The 24994-nt window shown below is 48.5% G+C and overlaps 9 protein-coding genes across 9 annotated transcripts; 4 read left to right on the top strand and 5 right to left on the bottom strand.

Moving 5' to 3' along the window:
• Positions 1-218: 218 nt before the first annotated feature.
• N7489_011182 (uncharacterized protein) lies at positions 219-530 on the top strand (the record flags this gene model as incomplete). Its single annotated transcript, XM_056716931.1, has 2 exons — positions 219-243; positions 361-530. The coding sequence occupies 2 exons, from the start codon at positions 219-221 to the stop codon at positions 528-530; spliced, it is 195 nt and encodes a 64-aa protein (XP_056564553.1).
• Positions 531-1297: 767 nt separating this feature from the next.
• On the bottom strand, positions 1298-3332 carry N7489_011181 (uncharacterized protein; the record flags this gene model as incomplete). The annotated part of the gene is made up of 7 exons (XM_056716930.1): positions 1298-1830; positions 1883-1937; positions 1998-2514; positions 2576-2725; positions 2778-2897; positions 2952-3150; positions 3200-3332. The coding sequence occupies 7 exons, from the start codon at positions 3330-3332 to the stop codon at positions 1298-1300; spliced, it is 1707 nt and encodes a 568-aa protein (XP_056564552.1).
• A 1721-nt stretch (positions 3333-5053) lies between these two features.
• N7489_011180 (uncharacterized protein) lies at positions 5054-5506 on the top strand (the record flags this gene model as incomplete). Its single annotated transcript, XM_056716929.1, has 2 exons — positions 5054-5160; positions 5221-5506. 2 exons carry the CDS (start codon positions 5054-5056, stop codon positions 5504-5506), a joined length of 393 nt encoding a protein of 130 aa, XP_056564551.1.
• A 2925-nt stretch (positions 5507-8431) lies between these two features.
• Positions 8432-10355, bottom strand: N7489_011179 (serine hydrolase domain-containing protein; the record flags this gene model as incomplete). Its single annotated transcript, XM_056716928.1, has 5 exons — positions 8432-9218; positions 9268-9502; positions 9556-9582; positions 9649-9762; positions 9830-10355. The coding sequence occupies 5 exons, from the start codon at positions 10353-10355 to the stop codon at positions 8432-8434; spliced, it is 1689 nt and encodes a 562-aa protein (XP_056564550.1).
• A 1409-nt stretch (positions 10356-11764) lies between these two features.
• Positions 11765-13434, bottom strand: N7489_011178 (peroxidase family protein; the record flags this gene model as incomplete). The annotated part of the gene is made up of 7 exons (XM_056716927.1): positions 11765-12095; positions 12155-12329; positions 12395-12715; positions 12771-12920; positions 12976-13006; positions 13058-13176; positions 13230-13434. 7 exons carry the CDS (start codon positions 13432-13434, stop codon positions 11765-11767), a joined length of 1332 nt encoding a protein of 443 aa, XP_056564549.1.
• A 1680-nt stretch (positions 13435-15114) lies between these two features.
• Positions 15115-16789, top strand: N7489_011177 (CFEM domain-containing protein; the record flags this gene model as incomplete). The annotated part of the gene is made up of 8 exons (XM_056716926.1): positions 15115-15213; positions 15277-15412; positions 15469-15653; positions 15712-15748; positions 15806-15873; positions 15935-16317; positions 16374-16441; positions 16503-16789. 8 exons carry the CDS (start codon positions 15115-15117, stop codon positions 16787-16789), a joined length of 1263 nt encoding a protein of 420 aa, XP_056564548.1.
• Positions 16790-17874: 1085 nt separating this feature from the next.
• On the top strand, positions 17875-20021 carry N7489_011176 (GMC family oxidoreductase; the record flags this gene model as incomplete). The annotated part of the gene is made up of 3 exons (XM_056716925.1): positions 17875-17930; positions 18001-18417; positions 18482-20021. 3 exons carry the CDS (start codon positions 17875-17877, stop codon positions 20019-20021), a joined length of 2013 nt encoding a protein of 670 aa, XP_056564547.1.
• Positions 20022-20350: 329 nt separating this feature from the next.
• N7489_011175 (uncharacterized protein) lies at positions 20351-21940 on the bottom strand (the record flags this gene model as incomplete). Its single annotated transcript, XM_056716924.1, has 1 exon — positions 20351-21940. The coding sequence occupies one exon, from the start codon at positions 21938-21940 to the stop codon at positions 20351-20353; it is 1590 nt and encodes a 529-aa protein (XP_056564546.1).
• An 841-nt stretch (positions 21941-22781) lies between these two features.
• Positions 22782-24332, bottom strand: N7489_011174 (sugar porter family MFS transporter; the record flags this gene model as incomplete). Its single annotated transcript, XM_056716923.1, has 1 exon — positions 22782-24332. The coding sequence occupies one exon, from the start codon at positions 24330-24332 to the stop codon at positions 22782-22784; it is 1551 nt and encodes a 516-aa protein (XP_056564545.1).
• Positions 24333-24994: the final 662 nt, after the last annotated feature.

The raw sequence follows: 24994 nt of genomic DNA, 5'->3' as shown, positions 1-24994 counted from the left end.
TTTGCTCTTGTGATACAGTCTCAGGTCAAAATCTCAGCACTCTGCCTGCACTCGACGTAGGCCCCCAATCGGATCCCTGTCACCCTGACTCTTCTAGGAGTGGCTTCACCAGTCAACGATACATCTACTCTAAACAGAGTTAGAGAAAGTGTTTCTACAACCAATCATACGGCAACGGTCCACAGAGATGGTGGCGTGGAGAATGCACGATGAAAAGAATGGTCAAAATTTTGACTTTCATTGGTAAGTCAGAGCTGATCGTTCTCCCAAGCATTCTGCTCTAACCAATTTTTATAGGCGCCTGCTTATCTCACAGGACAACCATGAGATGTTTCCGACCTATGTCATACATGACGATAGATATGTCAAGTGCCTGTGGCAAAAATGCTGATTCAATATCATTCTCTTCGAAGTCTGCCACGCAAGTGGCAGAAAACGGTCCCGCAAAGAAAGTCGAAGCCCTCAAGCTCTCCCTACAACTATCCTTTGATCTAACGGATAGCCTCCTGCTCGTCGAAAAGTGGGACTAGTGCATTCAGAAACGCAGTCCCGATTTAATAGCATGATCACCTTCGCTCTAACCGCTACGGGACTGCAATTTGCACCCCAAAACTACAACGGCAACCAGATTATTCTTACCCAAGGTAACCCCGCGAGACCGGGTAAAAAATGGCCATCGGTTGTGGTCGAGTCTGGGTTTTCAGAATCTCCTTCAAAGTTGATGTCAGATGTCCGCTATTGGCTTACCCGATTTTGCTGAACAATGACAGGGTGAAATGTCAGCAAGAGGTTAAGGTCCACAGAGGAGAGAACAAGAAGGTCTATGTCCAGGGCCAGCCCTTCGTTTTCGGCTTCCCCAAGCTCTCCGAATTGGTGCCGAATGGTGGTTCGGAAACTAACAACACCGGATTGGTTTTACTGTTCAAGATCACAAGAACCCTTTTTGGGTGGGTGCTCTTGTGTAAGTCCCCTGAGTCTATGGGGCTTGGGTATAGTCAAATCCAAGATTCGGGAATGCCAGTCTCTCCGCTCCGGCTGGTTCCCTTGCTTCGTTATGGTAGGACAGGGGACATTGGGACAAAATCCGTCATCGGGCCTTGTTGGGTATTCTTAGTCGACCGCTTAGGTAGACAGAAAATATCTCCCTTTTTCGCTTCTCTCATAACATTCATAGTGCTCCCGGTCCATGAGACGCTTAATTCAGCATCCACGATGTCTAATAGGCTCCTGGACTATATAGTACTATTGTGGCTACAGAGAATGACTGCTGTTGAAACCCTCGGTATCTAATTATATCTCAAAGTTTGGCCCGCATATCTTCCTTGTCGATGATATCACAGGATGCATCTCCCTCAATAGTCTCGCAGCCAGCAACGAACGTCTCCCACCTCTCCGCTGAAAGTATCGGGGCTGTGGTATACGGTTCTACCGTACCCAGTCCATTCAAAAGCTCACCCACCCGCGGTACAAGAGCATCGGCTGCCTTGCTCTCCATTTCGAATTGATCTGCCCGACTGAGTCCCAGATCCTCGACATACCAACTAGAGTCGGTCTTGATCACACCAGCTTCGAACAGAGCAAGCAGATCGGGATCAACTCCCATATGCACCGCTGCCTCATATGCCATGCGATGGCCTATTGCCAGAATCAGGGACCGACAGTGCGGGAGCATGCGACTGTTGTATGCCTCGCTTCTGTGTCCTTCTTCGATAGTCCCCAGGAGCTTCTTCAGTTCCGCAATGTAGCCTTCCTCGTGCTTTGCAATTAACGAATTCGGCTTGATGGCATTCGGGATTTCGTACCGACCGATGAGGATTTCAGTGGCCAGTCCTATACTGTGTTAGCTGTGTAATATGTGTATTCTGGGGTGTGGGGACATTACGAATGCAAAGGACCGAAATTTCACCTTCCGCGATGCCATTGCAACGATTCAGAGCCTACACAGGGCGGTCAGTACTTCTTGTATGTTCTTTTGGGTTGTTCTTGGATCGGCTTACCTCCATCTCCACCAGCTGATTGTGGATAAACACACCCTGAGCACCACATCGCTCAACGAGATCTGCAAAGCTTTTCTGGGTGTATTGCAGAACAGCTCCCTTGAAGATAACTGCTAGCCCATGTCTAACAGAAAAGTCAAGTGAAGTATCACTAAATTTAGTTGTGATCCAGTTTGCAAACGGTTCCACAACTGCACTCTCCGCCAAGGCATGCAAAATGGGCAGTTGCTGAGTACGGAAGGAGATGATGGGCTTCGGAGATCCTTCGGGGCCATGAACCATTCGACGGAGGTTGTACTTTCCCGCTATGAGAACCGCACATTTCAGGCCCGGTATTGCTGAAAGGCTCAAAGAGAGTGTTCCGAAACCTAGACGGTTGATGGCCATCAAGAATTGAGTTCGCATGTCGTCAGGCTTTCGGTGACTGCCTAGCATGGCAGTTGATGGGAGGCGGACTTTGTTGAATGAAGTGATGGAGTGGTCGAGAGTTCGTCCGCAAGCGATGGGAGGGAGTAGCCTAAACGGCATCATTAGTCGGAGTTCAACTATTTGCTTTTTGGATTTTCTATCTCACTCACGTTGTCATTACCCCTGTGCACATCTCCTTTCCATCCCCGAGTCCAACTATGAAGGGACGAATCCCTCTATCGTCGCCTTCAATCATGAGACGTGCGAAAACGAGCGCAATGCGAGGCATACCAGCTATGGGCATTGATGGTGGCATAAATCTAGAAGAGTTAGTATAGTATTCCTTTCTGCTCTCTTGGGGTTTCAGCTTACTTTGCTGCTCCAGGCGTAGGACTGTGAAGGACAAAACTGCCATCGGACTGCAAGGTCGCAGTGGTTTCCAGATTCTTTGCATCACAGCCATGGTCAACCTCGTTGAGCATAAAGCAAGCACTGTAGGATGTTTAGTGAGAGGGCTTCTTAAAATGGTTGTTGGATGCATCGTACGAGACATCAAAGTTCAGGATTTTCTCCATCACAGGTCGTAGGTCCGGCCTCTTCAGGGTATAAGGGGCGATCGTGCCAGCAACCAAATTATATTGGATCGAAAACAGAATATGAGCCACGATATCCCGGATTATTATTGCATCCATATGGGATTTCCAGAACTTTGGGGTGAGGGAGAGGATATCGTCAATCGTGAGCCCTATGATGTTGTTAGTCCCGATTTGGTAGTTTGGTATTTTTCAACTAACCATGGTGTCTGCCTATTTCTCTGGCTCGGTAATAAGAACGTTCCAGGGTTTCATAGCTTGCAGCCTCATATCCCTTTGACTGAAAGAGAGGAGTAGATAACAGCGGAAGGCTGGATTCTGTCGGGACTTGCATGGTAAAAGAAGATGGACGAAATTAATCTGAAATCTAGATAGTTAGATAGATGTGCGATCGAACACTTTATAGCTATAGTCTATAGTTCAAATGCAATTGACTTTTTCGGCCACACCGCATTGTCTCAGGCACGAACCTTCTAATATGTCACAATCTACTATCTCGTGTAGCCCATGATACATCGGTGAACTTGCATATCCTGGATCTGCGTTCTGTCCACAGGTACTGCATAGTGGATTAGCAACCTAGCAACTTAGGTTGTTACATTTGTTCCCAGCCAGCCACTACACTTCCCTCTCTGCAATATAGTGGCGGCGGGTCATCTGGGAACTCCTTTTTTACGAGGTTTACAATGCGTTGTTTCTTCTGAAAACTCTATCGGCATATCGGCGATCACATTGTGCAGGGTCCACTGTTTGGCGATTTAATACAAAGTGAACTACTCCGTAGATGAACTAGCTTCGATACTACCCATGGGAACCCTGCTCCACCCGCGGAGATCTCCGCATGGACATGATACATTTTTAGTGGCTGGTGTGGGTACTTATGCAGGTATTCCCAATTGGGATAACGCATCTCAATTTAGCGCTTCCTGCAAGCCTTAGCTCCGCATATCCGCTCAGGTACCTTATTAGTAGCTGCTATATTCTACTGCTGCTGGAACAATATTGCTTCTAAGGCCAGTTCTGCTGACATTTCTGTATTATAACGTCTTACTAAAGACAGTCACGCCGAAAACTCTATAGTTAAACCGATATTGTATAGTCTTGACAAATCTACTGACCTCACTTTTATCACGGAGTACTCCGCAGTTGTATCTCAGTGCTACGCATGATTCACGTAGCTGATCTACGATCATTATTTGACTGGTCCAAGGTCCCTGGCTGCCCCATTCAGACAAGCTCACATGCGTCAATTTCTTTTCAGCTCCCCCACATTGGTGGGTCCAACGTAGATGGTGCAGTTTATGTGTCATGCCGATTCTCTTAGTTAGGCAGAAACTGTCTAATAGTTTGTAGTCGAGGTGATAGGTTTCTGTTCATAACTGATTTGGTTCTTCCGGGGTTAACCAAATCCACATTGACTACTTGTCGAACCCACAGCTGTACCGTATCTGCACCGTTGTAAATTCAATCAGGTGCATCGTGCGGTCACATCTAGGACAATGTCTAGTCGGCAAGAACGGGAACCTCACTCAGAGAGGCGCAGTTGATTAACTTGAAACATCTAGCTGGATATGCAAGTATTATTCTGCTCCGTTTGCCACATCGTTCAGCTCACCTTCACTCATCATCCATCGTACATTGTCACCTACGGAGTACTCCGTGTGCATCTAAAGATGCATGAATCACGTCTAGTATGTTAATGCGTTTTGCATGAAGGATATTCAGCGCTTCGTTTAGAGGTGGCTAGAACGTGCTTGAGTATCCGAATCCTCCGAGGGATTCATCTATAAAAGGGCTGCTATTTCCCGTAAAATTCAACTCATTACTCCAGTCAATCATCATCTCTTCCCTCAAAGGATCATAAAGCAACAATAAGGTCCAAATTCATTGACATACTCGGAACTGCAAGGTGAATAGCATCCTGTCCCAGAAACGATACAAATACTTACCATGGTTTACCATGTTTACCTCAGTTGGACTGGAAACCAAGACAATGGCCGTGAAATTTTCGTCTTCCCTACGTAACGGACAATATGCGGACGAATTATACAACCGATGCGTCACGACCATACTCCTGGCACTGTCAATCCGCTTAGCGATGTCGTGAGATACGGTCCTCAGTTCTGGGCGTTCCCCGCCGCTACACCGGAATCTCGCCCTTAGTACTCCATTGGTTCAAATGCAAAGGACCTCATGGCAACTACCATGGCTGCCCGAATCAGCGGATATGACAACAACCATGCCACTGGCGCCACGCAGGTCATTCCCAATGACGCAACATCCAACATGGAATATGTCTCAGGTGGTGCGTATTACATTCACACCAAGACAACACCCCACTTGTACTGGTCCATTAGAAACGGAAACAATGGATTCATCACTCTCGATACCAGAAAGGCAACCAAATTCCGAATCAATCGCGATGACTCGGGAAAACCTTCACCAGCACCGGAAAATGATCACCCTGTCCTTGAAAGACGGTATCCAACTACTTGCACTGAGCTCTAGTGGATCCCACAACATCGGTGTGATGGGTCAATCTGTGTCGGTCAATGCAACTTCCTTCCGGTTCAGTTTAGGTAGCTTTACAATGGAGACTTCGGGGATGCCTGGGATGAGAAACTCAAAAACACCGCAGTGCCAACCCTCGTTTACAAACTCGAGTACGCTGGTGAGGAGTGGGAGCTTGTGCACTAGGGTTGCGACGAAGGAATCGCTACGTTCAATACCTTTGATTCAACGTCTTGGAGTCTGTGAGTAAATTGTATCCAGGCAGAGATTGACATACAGGGTTGTTTACGCGTTGGGTTCATAAATTGAAATTTAAGCTACTAGCTTCAGATTCATTGGTACCTTCAAGAGATCGCAGGATCATGATTCGGATTTCATGAGCTCGGGAACCTTCTTACACACCCAGAGTATTCTCTCTGTCAGATAATGTGGTTTCCGATCTCCGAAGCCGAATTCCACATGTGAGGGTTGCGGAAAGTGACAAAGCTGGTATAACTAGAAGAGGAACGTTGGGTATCAGTAAAAGGTAGTGGGTGTGGTGACGGCAGCAACTGTACCTCAATGCTCCAAGTACTTCAAGTTGTATTCGGACCTTGGTTGAGAGCGCAGAGGACCGTCGTCCTGTAGCTTTTGGGTAGGTGCACTTCCACCCATGTTGTCTGTGGAGTCCTACAATACGCTCCGTCTCATGTTGTAGTCCTCCGCGTTCGACGACAGGTTGTTGGCTGAATTCGGGCCCCAAATCACACTGATGCCACCAACGCTGCTTACGTGCGTCTCGAGGTGGATAGAGTTGGTAATGGCCATTTTAGGGATGAGGTTATTCACATACAGGGAGCTGCTCTAGAAACCTTGGACAAACCAGGTTCCATCTGCAACACCTGAAACGGCCTCAAGCTCTTCCACACCAACGGTCTCGACTGGAGAGAACCTAGCTCGTCGCACGAGTTTCTCGAAAAGGACGACTAACGGGACGTTCGAAACTGCAATGCTTCCCCGACTGGGCACCCTTAGCAATAATGACACGTTGTACTTTTTGTGTTTGCTGGTTTTGCCCGTCCCATTCCAGCTTACTCGAGGGTTATGAACGGGTTCCTTTTGTTCAGTCTGAGTGTTAATGCTGTATTGGTGTCCTCTGGTCGGCTCCAGCCAAAACTCCGTACTTCAAATTCATGACGTCCATGTACTCCCAATCTGACGTAAAAGTGTGTAAGCAAAGGAGTAAGGTCTGCGAACAGGAAGAGATTTACCTAGAATATTCCGCAGTCCACGGTCGTCAGATCGAGTTTGAGCCAGATGGAGCTTGGGCTTTGAACTCCGCCATTGCTAGACGGAGAGAGTATCACAGGACGCTTGCAAGAATTCGTGGGAGAAGTCGTGCGTCGAGTTTTTGCGTTGGCGTGTTCTCAGTTCTCTTCCAGGAAGTAACTTCGCCTGTTTAAGCCACCGAACTTCTCCTGGTCATTTCGGGGTTAATGATTCTCTTGTAGTCGTCTTCGTCCCTTGAGTGGCAGGCCATATTGTGTCTGGCAAATGCTGCTGTTGCTTGGTCCAGCTAAGCTTTCGGTTACGGCACGGGTAATGGGGTGTTGGAATTGCGTCTATTACCCTCAGCCACGTCAGTTGTTTCAGTTGTGGTCGAATTGTTGGGTAGTGAAACGAATAGAATGTGAGAGTGTAGGAAGAGTGAGGTGAGGCAAAATCTGCAAGCTGCAAAACGATTGAACCGTCCAACATGAACTCACACTTGGCGCTATGAAAGAAGACGTCCGCTTCCAGCTCGCCACTGCATCCACCACGAATGCAGGCTCCCAACATCGCGGAGACGGGTGTGATTGTAGTGCTGCACCTGGTTCCGAATGGGCATCATACATAGGGCGTCAGTGAAAGCCACGGCCTCACGGGATCGGTACTCTGCACTCGGGAGGCGAGGAGCTCAAAGTCCCGCGAGAGAGAACCGTTCCATGTAACCGTCAAAGGCCTCAGTCGTCAACTTTTTGAATGCGAATAAAACAACTGCTTCTCGATTTCCACCAGTAGTAGCTGGTGTTCCCGTCTTTTTCTAGCATTTATATAGCATTTCCTTAGGTCCACGGCTGCACTCTCCGGGTATCTTTGTTCACCTTTTTTATAGGACTATCCGGATGTCCTCTTTGAGTGTCATCTCAAATAATTCCTCAGAAGTCTTCTGGAATTAGATCCATCCAGTAAGCACCTGCAGGGCTCTGCACCCTATGTATGCCATGGAACATATCCTGGGCATGGATGTATTGCAATATGTAAGGTCCCTAGGTGTAGTGTGGTGCCTGGACTTGAGCTAGAAGGACTATATTCCCAAAGAGGCAGGCAGTCCCCACCAAAAAACGTTCCTCGTTTCCCCTTGTCCTGTGCCAAGGTTGCCAAGAGATCCACTGCACTTGAGTCGGGTCTCTTGGCAAGCTCCCCCTTTTCGTACTCCTGTTCCCCTCCACCCTGGCCGCCGTCTCTCATCCTATGCTTTAACGCAGCCGCGGCCCGTATACATGCCCTACTGCTCCCATCAAATTACACGACCCGTTTCCGCGATTCTTGCTACGGTCTCAAAGTGCTTCCACCAGACCTCCTCCATACCCGGGCCATCAAACCTAACGGGAGACTTCTAGGCTCAGCTTGTCTCCAAGGGGGTAATCAAAATAGTCTATTTCGCCGTGAAACGCAAGAAGACACGCGCGACCTCCTCTCGACGAAGGAGGCCAGAACGCGACGCGTCGATATTGGAGCATGGTGTCCTATGGAATTCCTAGCTTGGGCTCTCAAAAGTCCAGACATAATTAATCGACTTCTTAGCGCTGGTACGTAGAGTAACTATGTACAGTAAGAGATAAACCAATCGCCAAGTTCGATGCATCATGACCAATCAATCACAAATGAGATCTTCTCCCCTTAAACTCTAGGGAGGGTAACGCGCAATGCCCGAGGGGATAAGCTCGTCGCATAGCCATCATGATTCAGTGCGAACTCAAACTCTGGAAGACCGACGTTGCCATACACCAAGGAGTCGAGTAAAATCCACGAAAAGCAGGATCCAACAAGGGGCCCAGCGTCTCTTGGTGCACTAAGTGTATAGATAACAGCCAAGAAGGAGATCTTTCCTGGCGTCTCAAGGCCGCTAGGCTGTAAACGAATGCTTATCTCAGAGCGGTCGGTCACTCCTTGTAAACCCATCAAAGACTCGATCATGTCGACCGAGTTGCTGATCCATGATGAGACTACCAAGCCAACCCCGTCATCGGCCGCGATGGTAATCGACGAATTGGAAGAGCCGCTCATCAAAGCATACGTACCCCCAAAGCGTTTGAGAGCTTGGTTTCTGGCGACTTCGTCAAACGCGGGAAGCATAATATCCGCAACCATCTCCCCGATTGTCGATGCCATCGCGTGGGAGTTACCACCAGCAACTAAAACTGTAAAACCGGCATTGTGATCCGGCGAAAGACCAATAGAACTGGAATACAGCCCGATGTCTCCGCCCTTGGTGTACAGGTCGACCCGACGAGGTGTCAAAAATGTATAGATCTCCCAGGGCGCACCTACGGAATGTTGCAGGGATGACGTGTGTGTTAGCGGCTTCATCCACCGCCTTGTCACGGCAGGGTCAACAAGGGTGCTGGAAAGAACGGCGCGGCCGAATGTGGCCATGTCATTTGCGGAAGAGAACATGCCTCCAGCACTAGCAATTTGTAAGTTAGGTATACATCAAACAGTTTATTAGCACTCACGGAGCCTCCTCGCCAATCTCATATCCAAACCAACTGAAAGTCTCATTGTGGGGGATCACCGCCAAGCTAGGGTCCGGGATCTTAAGACAGGACCGAGTCAAGTTGAGCGGCCTGATAAGACGGTCCCATAATATTTCTTCGTAGTTGGCGTTTGCGATTGACTCCAACGCGTACCCCAGAATTTGATATCCTGCGTTGGAGTATATCGGTGTCTGTGATGTTGAAGTCAAGGGATCTAATAGACCACGTTAGGGGTATACCTAGATTCAGAGGAATCACCCTACTCACGCGTTTTTAGAATGCCACGGAAAAATTCTTGAAAACATCCCCTCTGTCAGCAAATAATTCGAGCGATAGCGTGAGCACACGAAATTGACTTACCTTGCCTATCGCACGGGTACTCACTCCCGCAAGTCAACCGATCGTTCTCTGGAAGCGAAGGGAAGCCCATGCTTTGAAGAAAATCCGACTTGAATCCGAGGTCACCAAATGCATCTAGAATTCAAGTTCAGTTTCTTTTTCACATTGCCCACTCGGGTCATCGGGGTATGGGTCGTCATACAGTCCCTTGCAAGGCCCGCTTGGTGGCTAGCCAGTTCGCCGATTGTAACATCGCTCCATTGCAAATAATTAATTTTGTCCTTTGCTTGCGCCAGGCTGTACTCTATTTGCAGCTCAGGCACGTATTTCGAGACGGGCTCGTGGAAGTACCGCGTTCCTTCCAGAGTCATGAAGAGATACATTGTCCACAGCTTTGATATGCTGCCAATTCGGAACATGGTATCCTCGTCTACCTCTTTAGCCCCCACAGATCCAACTTTAATTGGATCATCTGTGTGGTAGAAACCGAATGCTGAATGGTCCTCTTCGCTGCTGAAGACCTGCACTGCGAATGATATGCCAGGTAGACTTCCATCCTCGATGGCTTCATTGAGCTTTGAGGTCAGTTCCTCGGCTTTGCTGGAAAAAGTAGGATCCTCTGACAGAGCGGTAGGGGCAGGGAATGCTGGTCCTAAAAGAGGACATCCTGTTGTTTTGATGGCTTCGGCTGAGAGCGCCAGCGCCGATAACGTCCACAAGGAGCGCATTATGAATAGGAATCAAGAAGTTGGATGGATAGACGTGTAGACCAGATCCAAAAATCGAAGGCCGGGAAATGCATCCTTATATGTAGGTCCAATAGTAGAATGCCAGTTGAAAAAAGGGCATTACTGTTTTCCTATCTAGGGTCCAGGAATGTCTTGGGTTACACCCCCGGCAATGGTACTTTCGAGGAGTCTAGGATAGTCTCGCGCCAGGGTCAAACTCAAGTTAACTAAACTGATATAGATTGGTACAATCATATACAGGCAAATGCAGAGTGACAGCCCCAATGTCGGAATCACAGGGCAGGGCGCACCGAACCCCGCATAGCTAGTACGGACACTGCCCCGACACTAAACATTCCTTGTCATCCTAGCCATTATAGCCGCCCATTAATGTGTAGATAATTCTGAGCGCTGCGTCCGAGCATTCGCTTCCGTTGCGAGGCGCGTACGATAGTTTAGAGCTATCGCTTAGTTGCATGAGCGTGATTGAGCGTGGTTTGTCGTTGGTCTGTTGTTGGTCTGTTGTTGGTTTGTCGTTGGCCGGACGGTCCAATTAGTTCTCTACACGATGCGCGACTTCTGTTTAATAGGGCCTAGTGACCTTGGCAGACGAGAGTTCTTTGTATGATTTCGAGGGGTCTGATCGGAGAATTTCCCAGATCTCAAAGGAACAGAATCGAAGAAGCCAGATCCGCTACAATGGTATTACAAAGAAAGAAAATGCAGAGGTCCTGAAGCCAAAGCAATGTGTTTCGTCTCTATGAGATGAAGTTGCGCAGGTGGCTCCTTCCCCATGCAGATTTGTACCTTCCTAACCCGTGGTTATCCAAGTGCCGTGGTCTTGGCAGATTCTACGTACATATGGTAAATATGCACGTACTCGAGAATATATGCATGAGTATCAATAACTATAATAACTATAACTTCAAAACTATAATGCAGCCGCTCCTAATGGAGGTGTATGAAATTTTGAGATCAAAAAGAATAAAAATTGGGGCTCAGCCGGGAATCGAACCCGGGACCTCATCTATATTGGTAATTCTGAAACCAGAGATTTCTCCCGAAAGATGAATTATCCCACTAAACCACTGAGCCGCATAGTGGATAAGATCCCAGTTCACGACTCATCAGCAATTCCCTCGATCTACTAATTCAGTCAACCCTAGAATACAAACAAGTATACTCAGGTCACAAAATGCCAGCCTGCATATCCCCCTGCATATGTCCGAATCCTAATCCCCAACTAGGACTTACATGTCTTAGTTCCTTGATATCCCCGTTTCGGGCTTCCACATGAAGGCAAGTCAGTTTGTATTAATGAAATATCAACGGAATATTCTACTAAAAGATCCTAGCTCAACCGTCTTATTTAATAGTACACCCAATCCATCCCAGCGGACCCATAACGTCTAAAGAGCACGATTGCTCTTCATAGCACCGGGGAAGTTGTCTTGAAGGGCTTCCCATAGTGGCTTCCCTCCCATCTGGAGATCCTGGAATGCCGGACAAGTAAGGTTGAGCAAAGGCACAGCGAGGATGTTAGTGACAAACTCCAGCGGCTTGGCCACGGTCGAGTATATCCCTGCAAGCGCGTTGGGGCTGGCAAACTTCAGTACCTCAGTCACGAAGCACAGTAAGTTATTGTCCTTCAGCATGCCAGCCAGGTTCAAGACACCACCTGTCAAATCCCCTAGATCAACTCCCGCAAAGCTGTCTACTTCACCCAAGTTTCCTCCAATGCTATATTCCAATAATCATTAGAAATTTATCGCCACGGGGAGTCTAACAGGGTCTCATACCTTCCGAGTTCCGGATATTTCAATATGAAGTCAATGACATCCAAGTTGAGCGAGATAAGGCCGTAGTCCACAGGAGTCTTGTACCAGTTCTCAGGAATCCTTTCCCATCCTTCGCGGTAGGTCAGATTATTTTCTGGGCCGTAAATACCATAGAAACTCCGGAGGTGGCTCTTAGCTAGCATGGGGGTTAGCAAATCTCGCATATTCAGTCGGATTCCACAATCTCTGGAGTCAGCTTACTCAGTGTTCCCTCTGGATTTTCAGCAGAGTGATTTCGGAACAGTCGACCTGGGAAGATGTAACCGGCGTTGCGCGCAATGAGCCCCGTCACGGGTCCATAGTAGAAATCCGGGTTTGTATGGATAGTCTCGTCCATACGGATCTTTGCGCGCTTGGCCATGAGACTCATGTCATAGGTGCCGTCGGTGGACATATTATACCAAGCCATAAACTTGTCCATGTTCAGTGTCCAGCTATTTCCGGTAACGTAGAGGTCGTCACGAGTGTTGGAGGAGTCTGCTTCGATGAAGTTGTGCGAGCCAATCAAGCCTTGGGGTTCGCCTGCAGGTGGTGTTAGCGATCGACCGGGATTTGCAAGCAGGTGAGGTGTTCGAACCGAGGACGCCACCTAAGTTGTTCAGCAGGTTGTTAACGCCAGTATCGGGACCACCGATGGAGAAGCTCGGATCGAGGGACAGCACGTCACCGGTCCAGACGGTGCCCATGATTGCTAGGATGGTGGCAAGATCGACGCCCATGCCATACACTATACGGAAGATGTTAGGATGTGCTGCATCGATAATCTCATGACGCAATGGTACCTTTGTTGATTGCTGCAATCACGTTTGTGAACTTTTCATGCTTAGCCTAGGATTCGACACCAGTCACACGGGAATAACCTACCGATACCACTCCGCTCCGCGGAATATACCCATGGTTTGCCAGTGCATTGAGACCTGGACAGGGGCCTCGCTGGTCACCGTTTTCAAAATCCGGGGGTTGGAATGCATGTTCGCCGGTAACTAGAGTTACTTGTTACAAATGGTGACAGCTCGGGGGAGCCTTTGTGCCATACCATCAACAGGCGATTTCATCAAACTGAAGAGAAACCGCTTTTCATGTTCCGTCGTCGGCTTGGCTTGGTCCTGGATGTTGGCATATGGGCAAGGCTTGTGCAAGCCTTGATGTCCTGAATGGCCATTCATTGATCCGGGGAAAGCCGATGCTAGGGTAAGGAGCGACAGTGGCCAGACCAGCAGCCCTGGAGTGACGATGCGCATGATGAGCGAATATGTTAGTCCTCCGCTGGAAATTCTAGTTTGCCCCGGTGATCTCAGGAATCATGTAAAGAGCGACTGAAGAACACACTTCTAGGGGAATAAAATAATGAGTTCTTTAGATATCCCGCGGCAATTCTGTGCCTAGGTAACTCTTCGGATGGTACGGAGCACACATGCTGAGAAATGTTGATCCCCTGAATGGCCCCGTCCTAGCGCTCGAGTCCACGGTACGGAGTAGACTATTTGCAATTATGGCCCAATGGAGCACATCGTAGGGACAACTGGCCAGCGGTATGGTAGCCGTATTGCACAGAATACATTTGTATGTATATCGTAAATTAACAGTCCCACTTAATGTCAAGAGTCAGCTTCATCCCCCCGCTCTTTCTTTCGTGAAGCATTCCGCTGTTGTACATCTCGTTCTCGTTTAGCACCCCTGTCACAAGCTCTGGATAGCGCAGTACGGAGTACACGCCCCTGATTTCTGCATGGCCATTTGTGTGGCTATATCTCGGCTGAATTATGGATATATTTGTAAGTCGATGCTGATCGGCTCTGGTTTGGGAATGTCGGAAGGCTCTTGTGGCGGAGATGAAACTTGGCGCATGCCTCCGGTGAGCCGAATCTTAGCAAAGGTCTCCTTGATAAATTCAAATATTAGTTCAATAACTTCAATAACAGTGCCTAACAGTGTCTATCACAGCACCACAGCACCAGGCCTTTGAGCTATACAACACAAGTCTTTGGATCTGCACCCCTCACCAAATCCCATCAAAGCCCGTAGGTTGTATGTATATCGTAAATACTTCGTATTGAAGCGATCTTTCCCTCAGATAGCAGGACTATGGGCCCACTTTAGATAATAGGTATTCGGATCGTCTCCGGGGATTCGGAGAGACAAAGGGCTAGGGTAGTCATTGTTCCGGATCCTATCCCGCCTGCGGGTCTTCCTGTAGACAATTAGGCTCAATTAGAGGAAATGGAACGCATAAGCCCGTTCCGAGTAGGGCCGAGTGCCAAAGTCCCACAGCGGCTTGTCAGGCTCTTTGGTTTGCTCGATAAACATCCAGCCCGGTATTTGTACCCATTTGTGGGCCCCTAAAACGTCTAAAGTGGGCCAAGAGTTGGGGAAGGCTCGTATCTGTGTAGATCTCAATTTTCTAATTTTCTAATTCAGCCACATTCGCGGCTGGAACCTTAAAAAGAGTGAAAGACCACATTGGGCAACTTCACGATGGGTCCCAAGAGTCGTGCAAGACTACCGGCTGAATGGTTGTATGGAAAGATTTTGTACTCTCGTCGTCTAGTTTAGGAAATCCCAAAGATGTGGACTGCTTCCAGGCCACAGTTAGATGCTTGGCAGAGAGTCAAAACAGTTCCCGCACTGTTAATAACAGATCGGATGTCTAAACATCTAGACAATTACCGAGTCCTCTGTAGAATGGCAATTTTTCCGCGAGGATAAACGTGGGCCACCACTTAATCTTGAAGCTTGAGTTGTTCATGCGCTAACAATCCCAACGTGGAGGTACATTAAACTAACAAACTCTTATATCCTAGTCAAGTGATCATCATGTATCTCATAAGATTAGATTCTCCTGACTCGCCTGGTCAAATTCACTCCAAATCCTCTCTGTCAGTTTCTTGATCACGAATGCATCCTATCGCCTAGTCTTCACAATGCGTTTGTTTGGTGCAGCAGCCCTCGTGGCCGCCTTGTTCGCAGCGACTGTTATAGCAGGGATGGAACAGTTGGCGGCCGTTCTACCCTCGTGTGCGGTAGGTATCTTCAATCTTTCTATCGCTCCTTTGGCGCGAAGTTGACAACACTGACCTATGAAGCTGGATTGTATGACGACTTCGGTGTCACAATCGTACTGCGAGCCAACCAACCAGAAATGTCTATGCAGTGATGCACATTACACGGCCGTTCTGCAGAAATGCGTTCTTGTCAGTTGCACAGTTAAAGAATCACTAAGTGAGTCTATGTTTCATCCTTGCTCCCCACTGGTCATGACTGCTAACATATGCAAGCTACAAAAAATGTCACCTCAACAGCGTGCGGGGCCCCTATCCGGGACCACACAAAGATTGTTTCCCATGCAGGGGTCGCAGGTGGAATTGTAGCCCTTGTCGCTTTCATTCTTCGCATGCTGGCTCGATTAAGCTGCTGTGGTGGTATTTTTGGCGCGGATGATTGGACAATGATGTTGACGGTGGTATATACAATCTCCCCTTTGCTCGAAACCGATTTTCCTTCTCACTGGAAATTAACAGGCTCTTCTCATTCCACTTTCTGCACTCTCAGTTGTCTGTATGGTTCCCCTTGCACCTGGTTAAACCATCTTCACTTGACTAACAATTCTTATAGTGGCCGATTCAGGTTTAGGAAAGGATATGTGGACCCTTCCTTTCGACAACATCACCCATATTCTTTATGTGAGTACTCCACAGTCCTGGCTTGATGCACTTGCCAAGGAAAGTTGTCTAATTGCACCAGGTCTACTTTTGGGATGAATTGCTCTACTTGAGTATTTTGCCGCTGACCAAAATATCAATCTGCTTCTTCTACCTTCGTATCTTCCCTGATCAGAGGTTCCGGATAGCAACTTATGTGGCCATTGCACTGAACGTCGGCTACTGGATTGCCTTTGTCTTGATCTCGGTGTTCCAGTGTCGACCTCTACCCGGAGCGTGGCACCGCTGGTATGAAGAAGAGAATTATAAGTGCAACCATATCAATGCACAGGGCTGGGCCGCGGCAGTACTCAACATGGTCCTTGATATAATCGTCATGGTGCTTCCACTGCGCCAGCTATACGGTCTAAACCTTTCCGTGAAACGAAAATCATATGTGATGTGCATGTTCAGTCTGGGCATCTTGTGCGTTCCCTATTTCATCCTGCTCCGCAATGTCAATAACTAACTCTTGAGCTTAGTGTCACCCTTATCAGTATCCTACGGCTGAATTCACTGATTCACTTTGCTTCTACCACTAACCTAACGTGTGAGTATCTCTTTTTCTTCCCCTTCCTCTTTCAATGTGGGCAATTGTTAATATCTATAAGGGGATTACGTGACAGTCGGATATTGGAGTACTATTGAATGCGACGTTGGCGTTATCTGTGCCTGTCTGCCTGCCATTCGATCTCTACTACGTCGTGTATCTCCCGGGCTCTTTGGCGATTCTGCTAAAGCCAAGTCATCATACGCTATGGACTCTCATTCTCGCGGGAATGGGTCTCAATTTGCAGCTGTCCCTGTCCAGAATAAGAATCCTGATCGCCAATTCTACCCGCTGGATGACATAGACACCTCTGATGAAGCCCGTCTACACCACCCACACCCGGTGTAGTTAGGGCGAAGATGGGAGGTCGTTTTATGCAGGGCAATTACTTTCATTCCCTTCATTTTGTTTGCATTTTATATCCTTGTATTTATGTAATTGTTGGATCCCACCTGGGCACCGAACTACAATATCTCTCTTGATGTCTATATTTTTCAGATATGTGTTCAACTGATCACTAACCAATAATTATTCAGAACTCACATTGTACTTTTTTTCATATGAAGTTAACCCCATATAACGTAGAGGATAATGCAGCAGGTTTTGGTGCAATTGCTGTACATCCCCAGTTCTGCACAACAATAAGGGGCTGGAGCTTTCATGGAGTAATACTTTACGCTTTTACCATTTAACCGAAGAGTGAGACAACTCCCGGGAAACTAGGTTGAGTTAGGTTTTGGATCTCACAATGAGAGTGGATATCACCCCAATCCACTTAGTCGTTAATGTGGCTTACCTAGGTAGGGGCCGGACGTCTACGATGTACTCCACGCGGCCCCCTGTATCATTGTTACATATAAAAGACATGAACACCCAAATAAGTCTAGCTTCACCGTTAGATTGGAGTTTCCTCGGGGGGCTGTATGATCGGCATGTCAAGCGGCAGAGAAGACGCTAGCAAGTCGGCACGAGAGGTCAGGATTTAGAATACTATTGATTGGCTGGCCAGTCCCACAAGCGAAAAGTATCAATGTCCATGTATACTTTGCCAAGTTCAATACGAGTCAGAACCATTGTTACTTCGTATATACATGATTTATAGGAATAGTCTGTTACTAGGCCGCAGTGGCGTGCTGCGGGATGGCTATCCATGCATGATACAGGCTAATGCACAAAGTGGAAGCTTATGTCGATCGCCTTCACGAGGAAATTGAAGGAATATGCCCAACAACGTGGCCAAATATCGTACTAGGCATGCCCGCCGTGCTTTTGCTTTTATGGTCTTGTGTTAGAGTCAGGAGAAGGGTTTGGTGGTCATTAATAGACCCCGAATCGGTTCTTTCGTTGTCTGTTTTTGCGTGATATCGTTTCGTGTCGTTCTGCTTTTTTGGTTGCTTTTGATTCTCGGAGAACGTCTCCGTCTTTTCTCCTTTATGCGTTTCTCTGCAGTAGTTGGACTATTGTCCACCCTTTCGGTCGTCTTGGCTTCGTAGGTGCACCTCCAATCTCCGGCGCCTGCTCGGATCTTGATGACACAGAAGACTAACGCCGGAATCTAGTGATCATGGACATCATAAATTGCACAAGCGGTCTTCGGATAACGAGAATTCCGCTACTGAGTATGACTATGTCGTCGTTGGCTCTGGTGCTGGAGGCGGCCCTGTAGCAGCACGATTGGCCATTGCAGGATACAAGGTGCTTCTTCTAGAGGCAGGGGATGACCAGGGAAACGCGACTCAGCAGATTGTCCCCGCTCTGCAACTCCAGTCCACCGAATACGAACCGATGAGATGGGATTATTTCGTGAACCACTACTCCAACTTGACTCGTCAGGAAGAAGACTCCAAGATGACTTATCGGACTCCTGCCGGCGACCTTCATGTTGGAACCAATGCGCCCAATGGCTCCGAGCCCTTGGGAATTTTATACCCTCGAGCAGGCACGTTGGGGGGTTGCTCTGCTCACAATGCCATGATGTGAGCCATATCTTCTCGGTGTCTATCCGACGTCACTATCATATGCTAACCAGTGCCTTGATAGTACTATCTACCCGTACGAGAATGACTGGGAGCAACTGGCCAGTCTCACAGGCAATGATTCATGGTCCGCCTCAAACATGCGACAATACTTTACAAGACTAGAGCGCAACAGATACCTGCCCAGCAGCTTGGTGGGCCACGGATTCGACGGATGGCTCACAACGAGTCTTACAGACTTGCGTCTCGTCATCGAAGACCAAAAGCTTCTGTCCCTGATCCTCGCCGGTGCGACCGCCGCGGGTAAAACACTGTTGGGTAAACTGATCACCACGGTCACGGGCCTTGCAGAAGTCCTGCTGCGCGACCTGAACAACCCCTCCCCCTCACGCGACTACGCGGAGGGTCCATACCAAGTGCCTCTCGCCGTGGATGTCCCCGAGTACAAGCGGACAGGCCCTCGAGAATTCCTCATGAAGACAGTCAACGCTGAGAACCCGGACGGTTCGCGAAAATATCATCTTGATATCCAGCTGAACACCCTGGTAACAAAACTCCGGTTCGATACCACCGGCGCTAAGCCACGGGCTACCGGTGTTGACTATCTTCGCGGACAGAGCCTCTACCGCGCAGACCCCCGGGCATCCCAGACATCGTCAAACGGGACACCAGGTAGCGTGAGTGCTGCTCGTGAAGTGATTCTGTCTGCAGGCTCGTTCAACACTCCCCAACTGCTGAAGCTGAGTGGTATTGGCCCAAAGGAGGAGTTATCCAAACATGGAATTTCAACCCTGGTGGATCTCCCCGGCGTCGGTCGTAATCTTCAGGACCGGTACGAGACAGGCACAGTGGGCAAGTCACCCACTGATTTTGTCCTCACGTCCAAGTGTACCTTTTTGTATTCCCTTCCCGACCCCTGTCTCGAACAGTATGAGAACAACCCCCTCTTCAAAGGCACCTATACCACCAATGGAATCGCCATTGCCATCGTCCGCAAGTCCTCTGTCGCAGAGGACGAGCCCGATCTATTGATTTCAGGAGCACCGGCCAACTTCCCCGGCTATTATCCCAACTACTCCTACGAAGGTCTCAAAAATGCCCAGCATTGGACCTGGATCACGTTGAAGTCGCGCTCCCGTAATAACGCTGGCACGGTTGAGCTGCGATCTACTAACCCGCGTGATACGCCCCTTATCAACTTCCACTCGTTTGATTCCGGAGTGACTTCAGATGGTGCAGATGAGAAGGATCTTCAGGCTGTGTACGAGGCGATGCAGTTCTCCCGAACGATCTTTGATGACCTTATTCCCCTCGATGGCGGGTTTGAAGAGGTCTGGCCAGGTCCCAATGTCACTACCGAGAGCCAGATGAAAGACTTCATTAAGCGGGAAGCATGGGGCCACCATGCCTGCTGCACTGCCGCTATCGGGGAAGATGGGGATCCTCAGGCTGTGCTGGATTCTGACTTCCGTGTTCGTGGCATTGACGGGCTGCGTGTTGTGGATGCTTCTGTCTTCCCCAAGATTCCGGGGTATTATATCGCCCTGCCTATTTATATGATCAGTGAGAAGGCTGCTGAGGTTATCATTGCTGATGCTGTATGATATTGGTGCTGGCATCTCGTTTGCAATCCTCATCGGTTGCTTTTCTATTTCTGTTGTCTGCGACTGACCATCTGCCATTCTTGTATAAGTTCTTTATTGAACGTGTCTGATGAGTGCCTGAAACTTTCCTGGCCTCAAGCCTTTATGCAAAGCATACCTGTTGGTACCTGCGTTTTGCACAGGATGGCATCTAGTAAAGGACACATCTAGGACATTATAATAGTAAAATGATAATTTCTACCTCTAAGGCAATGCCAAGAATTGTATAGTAACACCTGGACACCAAGTAGATGCAAATTATTACCAACCAATTATTCAAATCATATACATCATGCAGCTGTAGCCAGAGCAATAGGCGCAGCAATAAAAGGTTCAATCTCGAATCGCATCTGCGGCGTAGTCGAATCGCACCAAGTGACGATACGAGTGATCTGCATCGTGCCCCTAGGGAACGAAGAAAGGACAAGACAAGCCACAGCTTTACCCAACTTCGTACCGAGTAGTTCTTGATACTCAGCACTACCATGTCTAAATACCATACAATTTACCTCTCCTGCCTGTAACCATCCAACACCAAATCTGGGGTAGAGTTCGTGACGTATATATGGACCTGTCTCTTCATTCCCGATATCGATAAACACAACATGTCTCAGAGTATTCAAGTTAAAATCAAGCAAGTATTGAGCCCGAGCAACCTCGTTCCAATGAGGACCGTCCCCCCTATAAATCCTCTCAGCAACAAGAACACCACGAGCCACCCGATGTTCATATTCGTTAACCTCAAGCGTGTTTGGCCCCAGCTCCCTTCGGAGATATGTATAGCGGTATCGCGGACCCCCGCGAGCAATATTCATCGATTCCACATCACCACCTTCTAGCTCCACGGGCTCGACTGAGTAGTACGATTCATCGATTGTCCAAGGCATTGGCTGTGCTTTGTCGGTCATCTCTTCTATAGTTAACGTTGCCGGTTGGATTCGACAACCCGGCTCTTCGGGATCGTCAATCCATGCTTGGTATTGAGCTCCTTTGTTTCTGTACCTCGTGACGTCCTTCATAGTCGGTTCGACCCCGGTTATTACTCGCCCCCCTGCAGTGTCGGATGAGCCAGCAAGACGCTGGCGTTTGCTGCTGCCGCTGGATCCATGAAGACCCCTGTATACGGCATCGGCACGTGCTTGACTATCCAGGGATCGCCGACGTCTTCTGTCGCTTGAATTGGTCGACCCTGATCCTCTGGAATATTCGGGTTCTTTGGGTCCTACCGATACATCGTGCATTTCCACGTCTTCAAGGTTCAGACCAAGACTGTCTTCGTCAGCTCCGTTATAGACCTCTTCGTCGGCATTGTATTCACCCGGAGCAGACGTACTCACGAACATAAATTTTTCTCCTGAATCGGGGAATGATTCATATTGGGACTCAATGAGTCTGGCATCACTCATCTCGGAAGTAATGTCTTTGTGCGAATTTCTTGTTGCGACGGAAGAAAAGTTATCACCTGATGAAGTCGCGTTATTGGAATCGGTATCACTTACCTCGGGTGGGGTGTCTGTGTCTGTGCAGGAACTGCTGGTTGAGAGGGGATATGGGTCGTCAAATGGAGACTCATCGTCAAGTTTCGTCTCACTCATTTCGGGTGTTATTCCTCTGTGAGACCCGCTGGCTGGGGGAGCTTGGGGGTAATAGTCATCGCTGCTATCCTCATCTTCACTGTCGTTTTCATATTCACTGCCCCGGAGCTGGTCAGCTGGGGCCGCCCCTTTGACCACATTTTTAGGAAGTGGTTGACGCAGGGCGCGTCTTGGTGCCTTTTCCACTGGACGGTTAGGCCGGGCTCCTGAAGGCTGACTGTCGTCGTGGCAATCACATTGGCGTCTTGGAAAACATCTTAGTGAGTGACGAATCCTCTTCAACATTGTGGTATTCTTTGTGAAGATATTGAAGTAAGATAAAATGTGTTACTGATGTTCTTGTTGGATAACTGAGGTTGGAGTGAAGAACAGGGGACATGCAAAGGGGAATTATATAGGCAACACTGAACATTTGAATGGTCTTTATTGAATTTATTGTTAGCTCGTCGTGATCAAGCATGATGTTCACCAGAAATAGGGCCAAGGAATAAAGAGACAAAGAATGAACAATCAACAATCAACAATCAACAATACCCCGAGGGTCATGGACGAGGGATCCAAACATAGCCTTGGAAGACAATGAGACTCGAAGTGGAGTAGCTTACTTTTGGAAAACAATAGGTCCGAGAATTTCTCAATGATAATGACATGGTATGTTAAAGATAGTAAGCTTGGAACCGACAGAGTTGCAGGAATAGAAGACAAAGAACTCGACTTGGCGTTGTTGAAAGAGTTGCCAATGCCATCTACAGAAACTAAACAATTACATTATGGTGAATTGGATGTATAACCTCTGGTATATCATACTATAGTGGAAGAGAAAACTATGTTTGATTTCCTAATCGGGACGATATGAGACTACATATGTACCTACAACATAGGTACGTGCTGTTCAGCAGCGGGGAGATCTTAAGAGCAATCAATTACTTCATAGACCGAATTCTTTACTTAAGTGTTCATACGACTCTTAGCGGGAAATGAATGAACTAGTAGAAACTTGAAATTCTTGATGGGCTCATTCTAGTGGCCTCATATATTTGAATTGTACTTTAGTACAACCCATTCCATCATCATCATCATCATAGTATATACAGTTGGCAACGTCGCAATAAATTTAATCCATAATTTAAGCATTCTCCTTCTGATCAATAGCACCCTTCTCCTCCGTCCGCATCCACATGTCCACCTCAGCAGCCTCACCCTGAGGCAGGTGACGAGCCATGGAGACAATGTCCCATGTAGTCGGAGCATCGCGGAAGACATGGTTCAGAGCCTCCAGGTTGCGGTTCATGGTCTCGGGGTAGAAGAGGTAAACCGAGATGGGAATGCAGGCAGAGATGACAGCGTACACAATGTAGTACTTGTATCCGATGGTATCGAGCGCGACGGGAGTGATCATGACAACCACGAAGTTCCACAGCCAGTGGTTTCCAGTCGAGATGGCAGACATGGCGACACGGAGACGCATGGGAGCGACTTCGGTACAGTAGAGGAAGTTACCGCCCAGGAAACCAACAGGATAGAACGTGTTGAAAAGGAAGATGAAGACGGCAGAAACAATCGACGCGTTTCTGTTGTCCTTGAAGCTGTTGGTGATGGCGAGGGCTATCATGCAGACAGACATACCAGTACCGCTGATCATGAAGATCTTTCGGCGACCGAGTCGGTCGATGGCGAAGAAGGAGATGAAGCTGCAGAAGAACTTCCAGGTCATGGCGCATGAAGACAGAATGCGAGCCAGGTCGCTGCTCATGTTGAGGTTTTCTTCGAAAATTGTCGACACGTATGTCGAGATCAGGTTACCACCACACATCTGCTGGAAGAATTGCAATGCGACGCATAGACAGAACCGGTAGATAAGGCGCTCGTCGTCAGCCTTGCTGGCGGTGAAGATTTCCATGATGGAGGCGCTGTTGACGGTACTCTCGAGAGAGGTCTCGATACCAGCGATTTCAACGCGCACGGCCTCATCATCGTCGGACAGACCCTTGTAGGCAGCTAGACTGCTATTGGCCTCCTCGATACGGCCAACTCGCACGAGCCATCGAGGAGACTCGGGAAGCAAGAAGACTGAAAGCACGACGGTGAGGGAGAAGAAGAAGGAAATGGCCAACGGGATACGCCACTGCAGTGCGCCATCGACTTTGCTCAAGCCAAAGTCAATCCAGTTACAGAGGACATAACCCAAACAGATACAGATACCGTCGACCACAACGTGTTGTCCACGATGTTTGGCAGACGTGCACTCGGACTGCCAGACGGGAACGGCAACACTCAATTGACCGACACCGACACCGAGGATGACACGGCCGACGACGAATTGTGGCAGGCCATAAGCCGCAGTCTGCAGCAGTTGGCCGATGATAGTAAGGATACCACCCAGGAAGATAGTCTTGCGGCGGCCGAGTCGGTCACCCAGGAATGTACACGACAAGGCTCCGATTAGAGCACCGATCTGGAAGGATCCGATCACGGTACCCTTGTTTGTGGAGTGTTGCGCGTGCAGGGCACCCTCTGTGTTGATTGTGTCGATCTCGGGGAACACACTGACCCAGCTCTGCAATGAAGCCAAAGGGGCCAGGCCAGACTGGTTATAACCGAAGACGATGAAGGCCGGTGCTACAATGAGCAATGCCTGCGCTACGCTCAGCGCCTTTCCTCGAAATAATGTGAACATGTTGGAGAGTGTCTAGGAAAGGCCACTCTTGAGGGATGAGAGAAACGAAGAGAGAAGGGAGGCCGGTCTTTTACATGGGTTTATACCCTGCTTTCGGTCAACCCTTCTCGTGGAGACCCCGCATCACGAAAATTAAAATTCTCTGTGGGATGGAGAATCCCACAGTGGATAGAATATATCATTGCTGCATAGAGTATATCCACCATGGTGGCACCTTTTAATCAAATTTTCGAAAAAAATGTTCGACTGTGACTTGGTCACATCGCCGACTCCACGTAGGTTTTGGTCCCGGTGTACAAGGATCCCGCACCTTCGCCACTCCCCGAATCAAAAAGTCGCTTAAATCCGAGTGCTTAGGACCGAAGATGCGAGTTAAGTGGCGGGATGATATGGGCTGTCCAGGGCTGATTGGAGGGAATGCCGAATATCGGAGACGGGTTTCCGAACCCATGATCTCCACGCTGAACTATAACACGGGATGGGGAAGGTCCGATGTGGTTTGGGGTAAAAAGGAAAAAGGAAAAAGGTAAGAAGAACGAATAAGAAATCTCCGAGCATATGCCGGCATAGAACTTCGGTTTGGTTCCGATGCCGCTCATTGCCTAACTCGGGCCGGGCTCGGCTTTGATAGGCCAGTCAAAGGCTTGAGCTAGCCCCAAATG

Source organism: Penicillium chrysogenum (assembly GCF_028827035.1).
Source record: "Penicillium chrysogenum strain IBT 35668 chromosome Unknown utg000005l_segment0_segment0, whole genome shotgun sequence".
NCBI classification, from domain to species: Eukaryota; Fungi; Ascomycota; class Eurotiomycetes; order Eurotiales; family Aspergillaceae; genus Penicillium; species Penicillium chrysogenum.
Note: the sequence above shows the minus strand (reverse complement) of the source record. Positions and strands in the feature narration are given on the sequence as shown.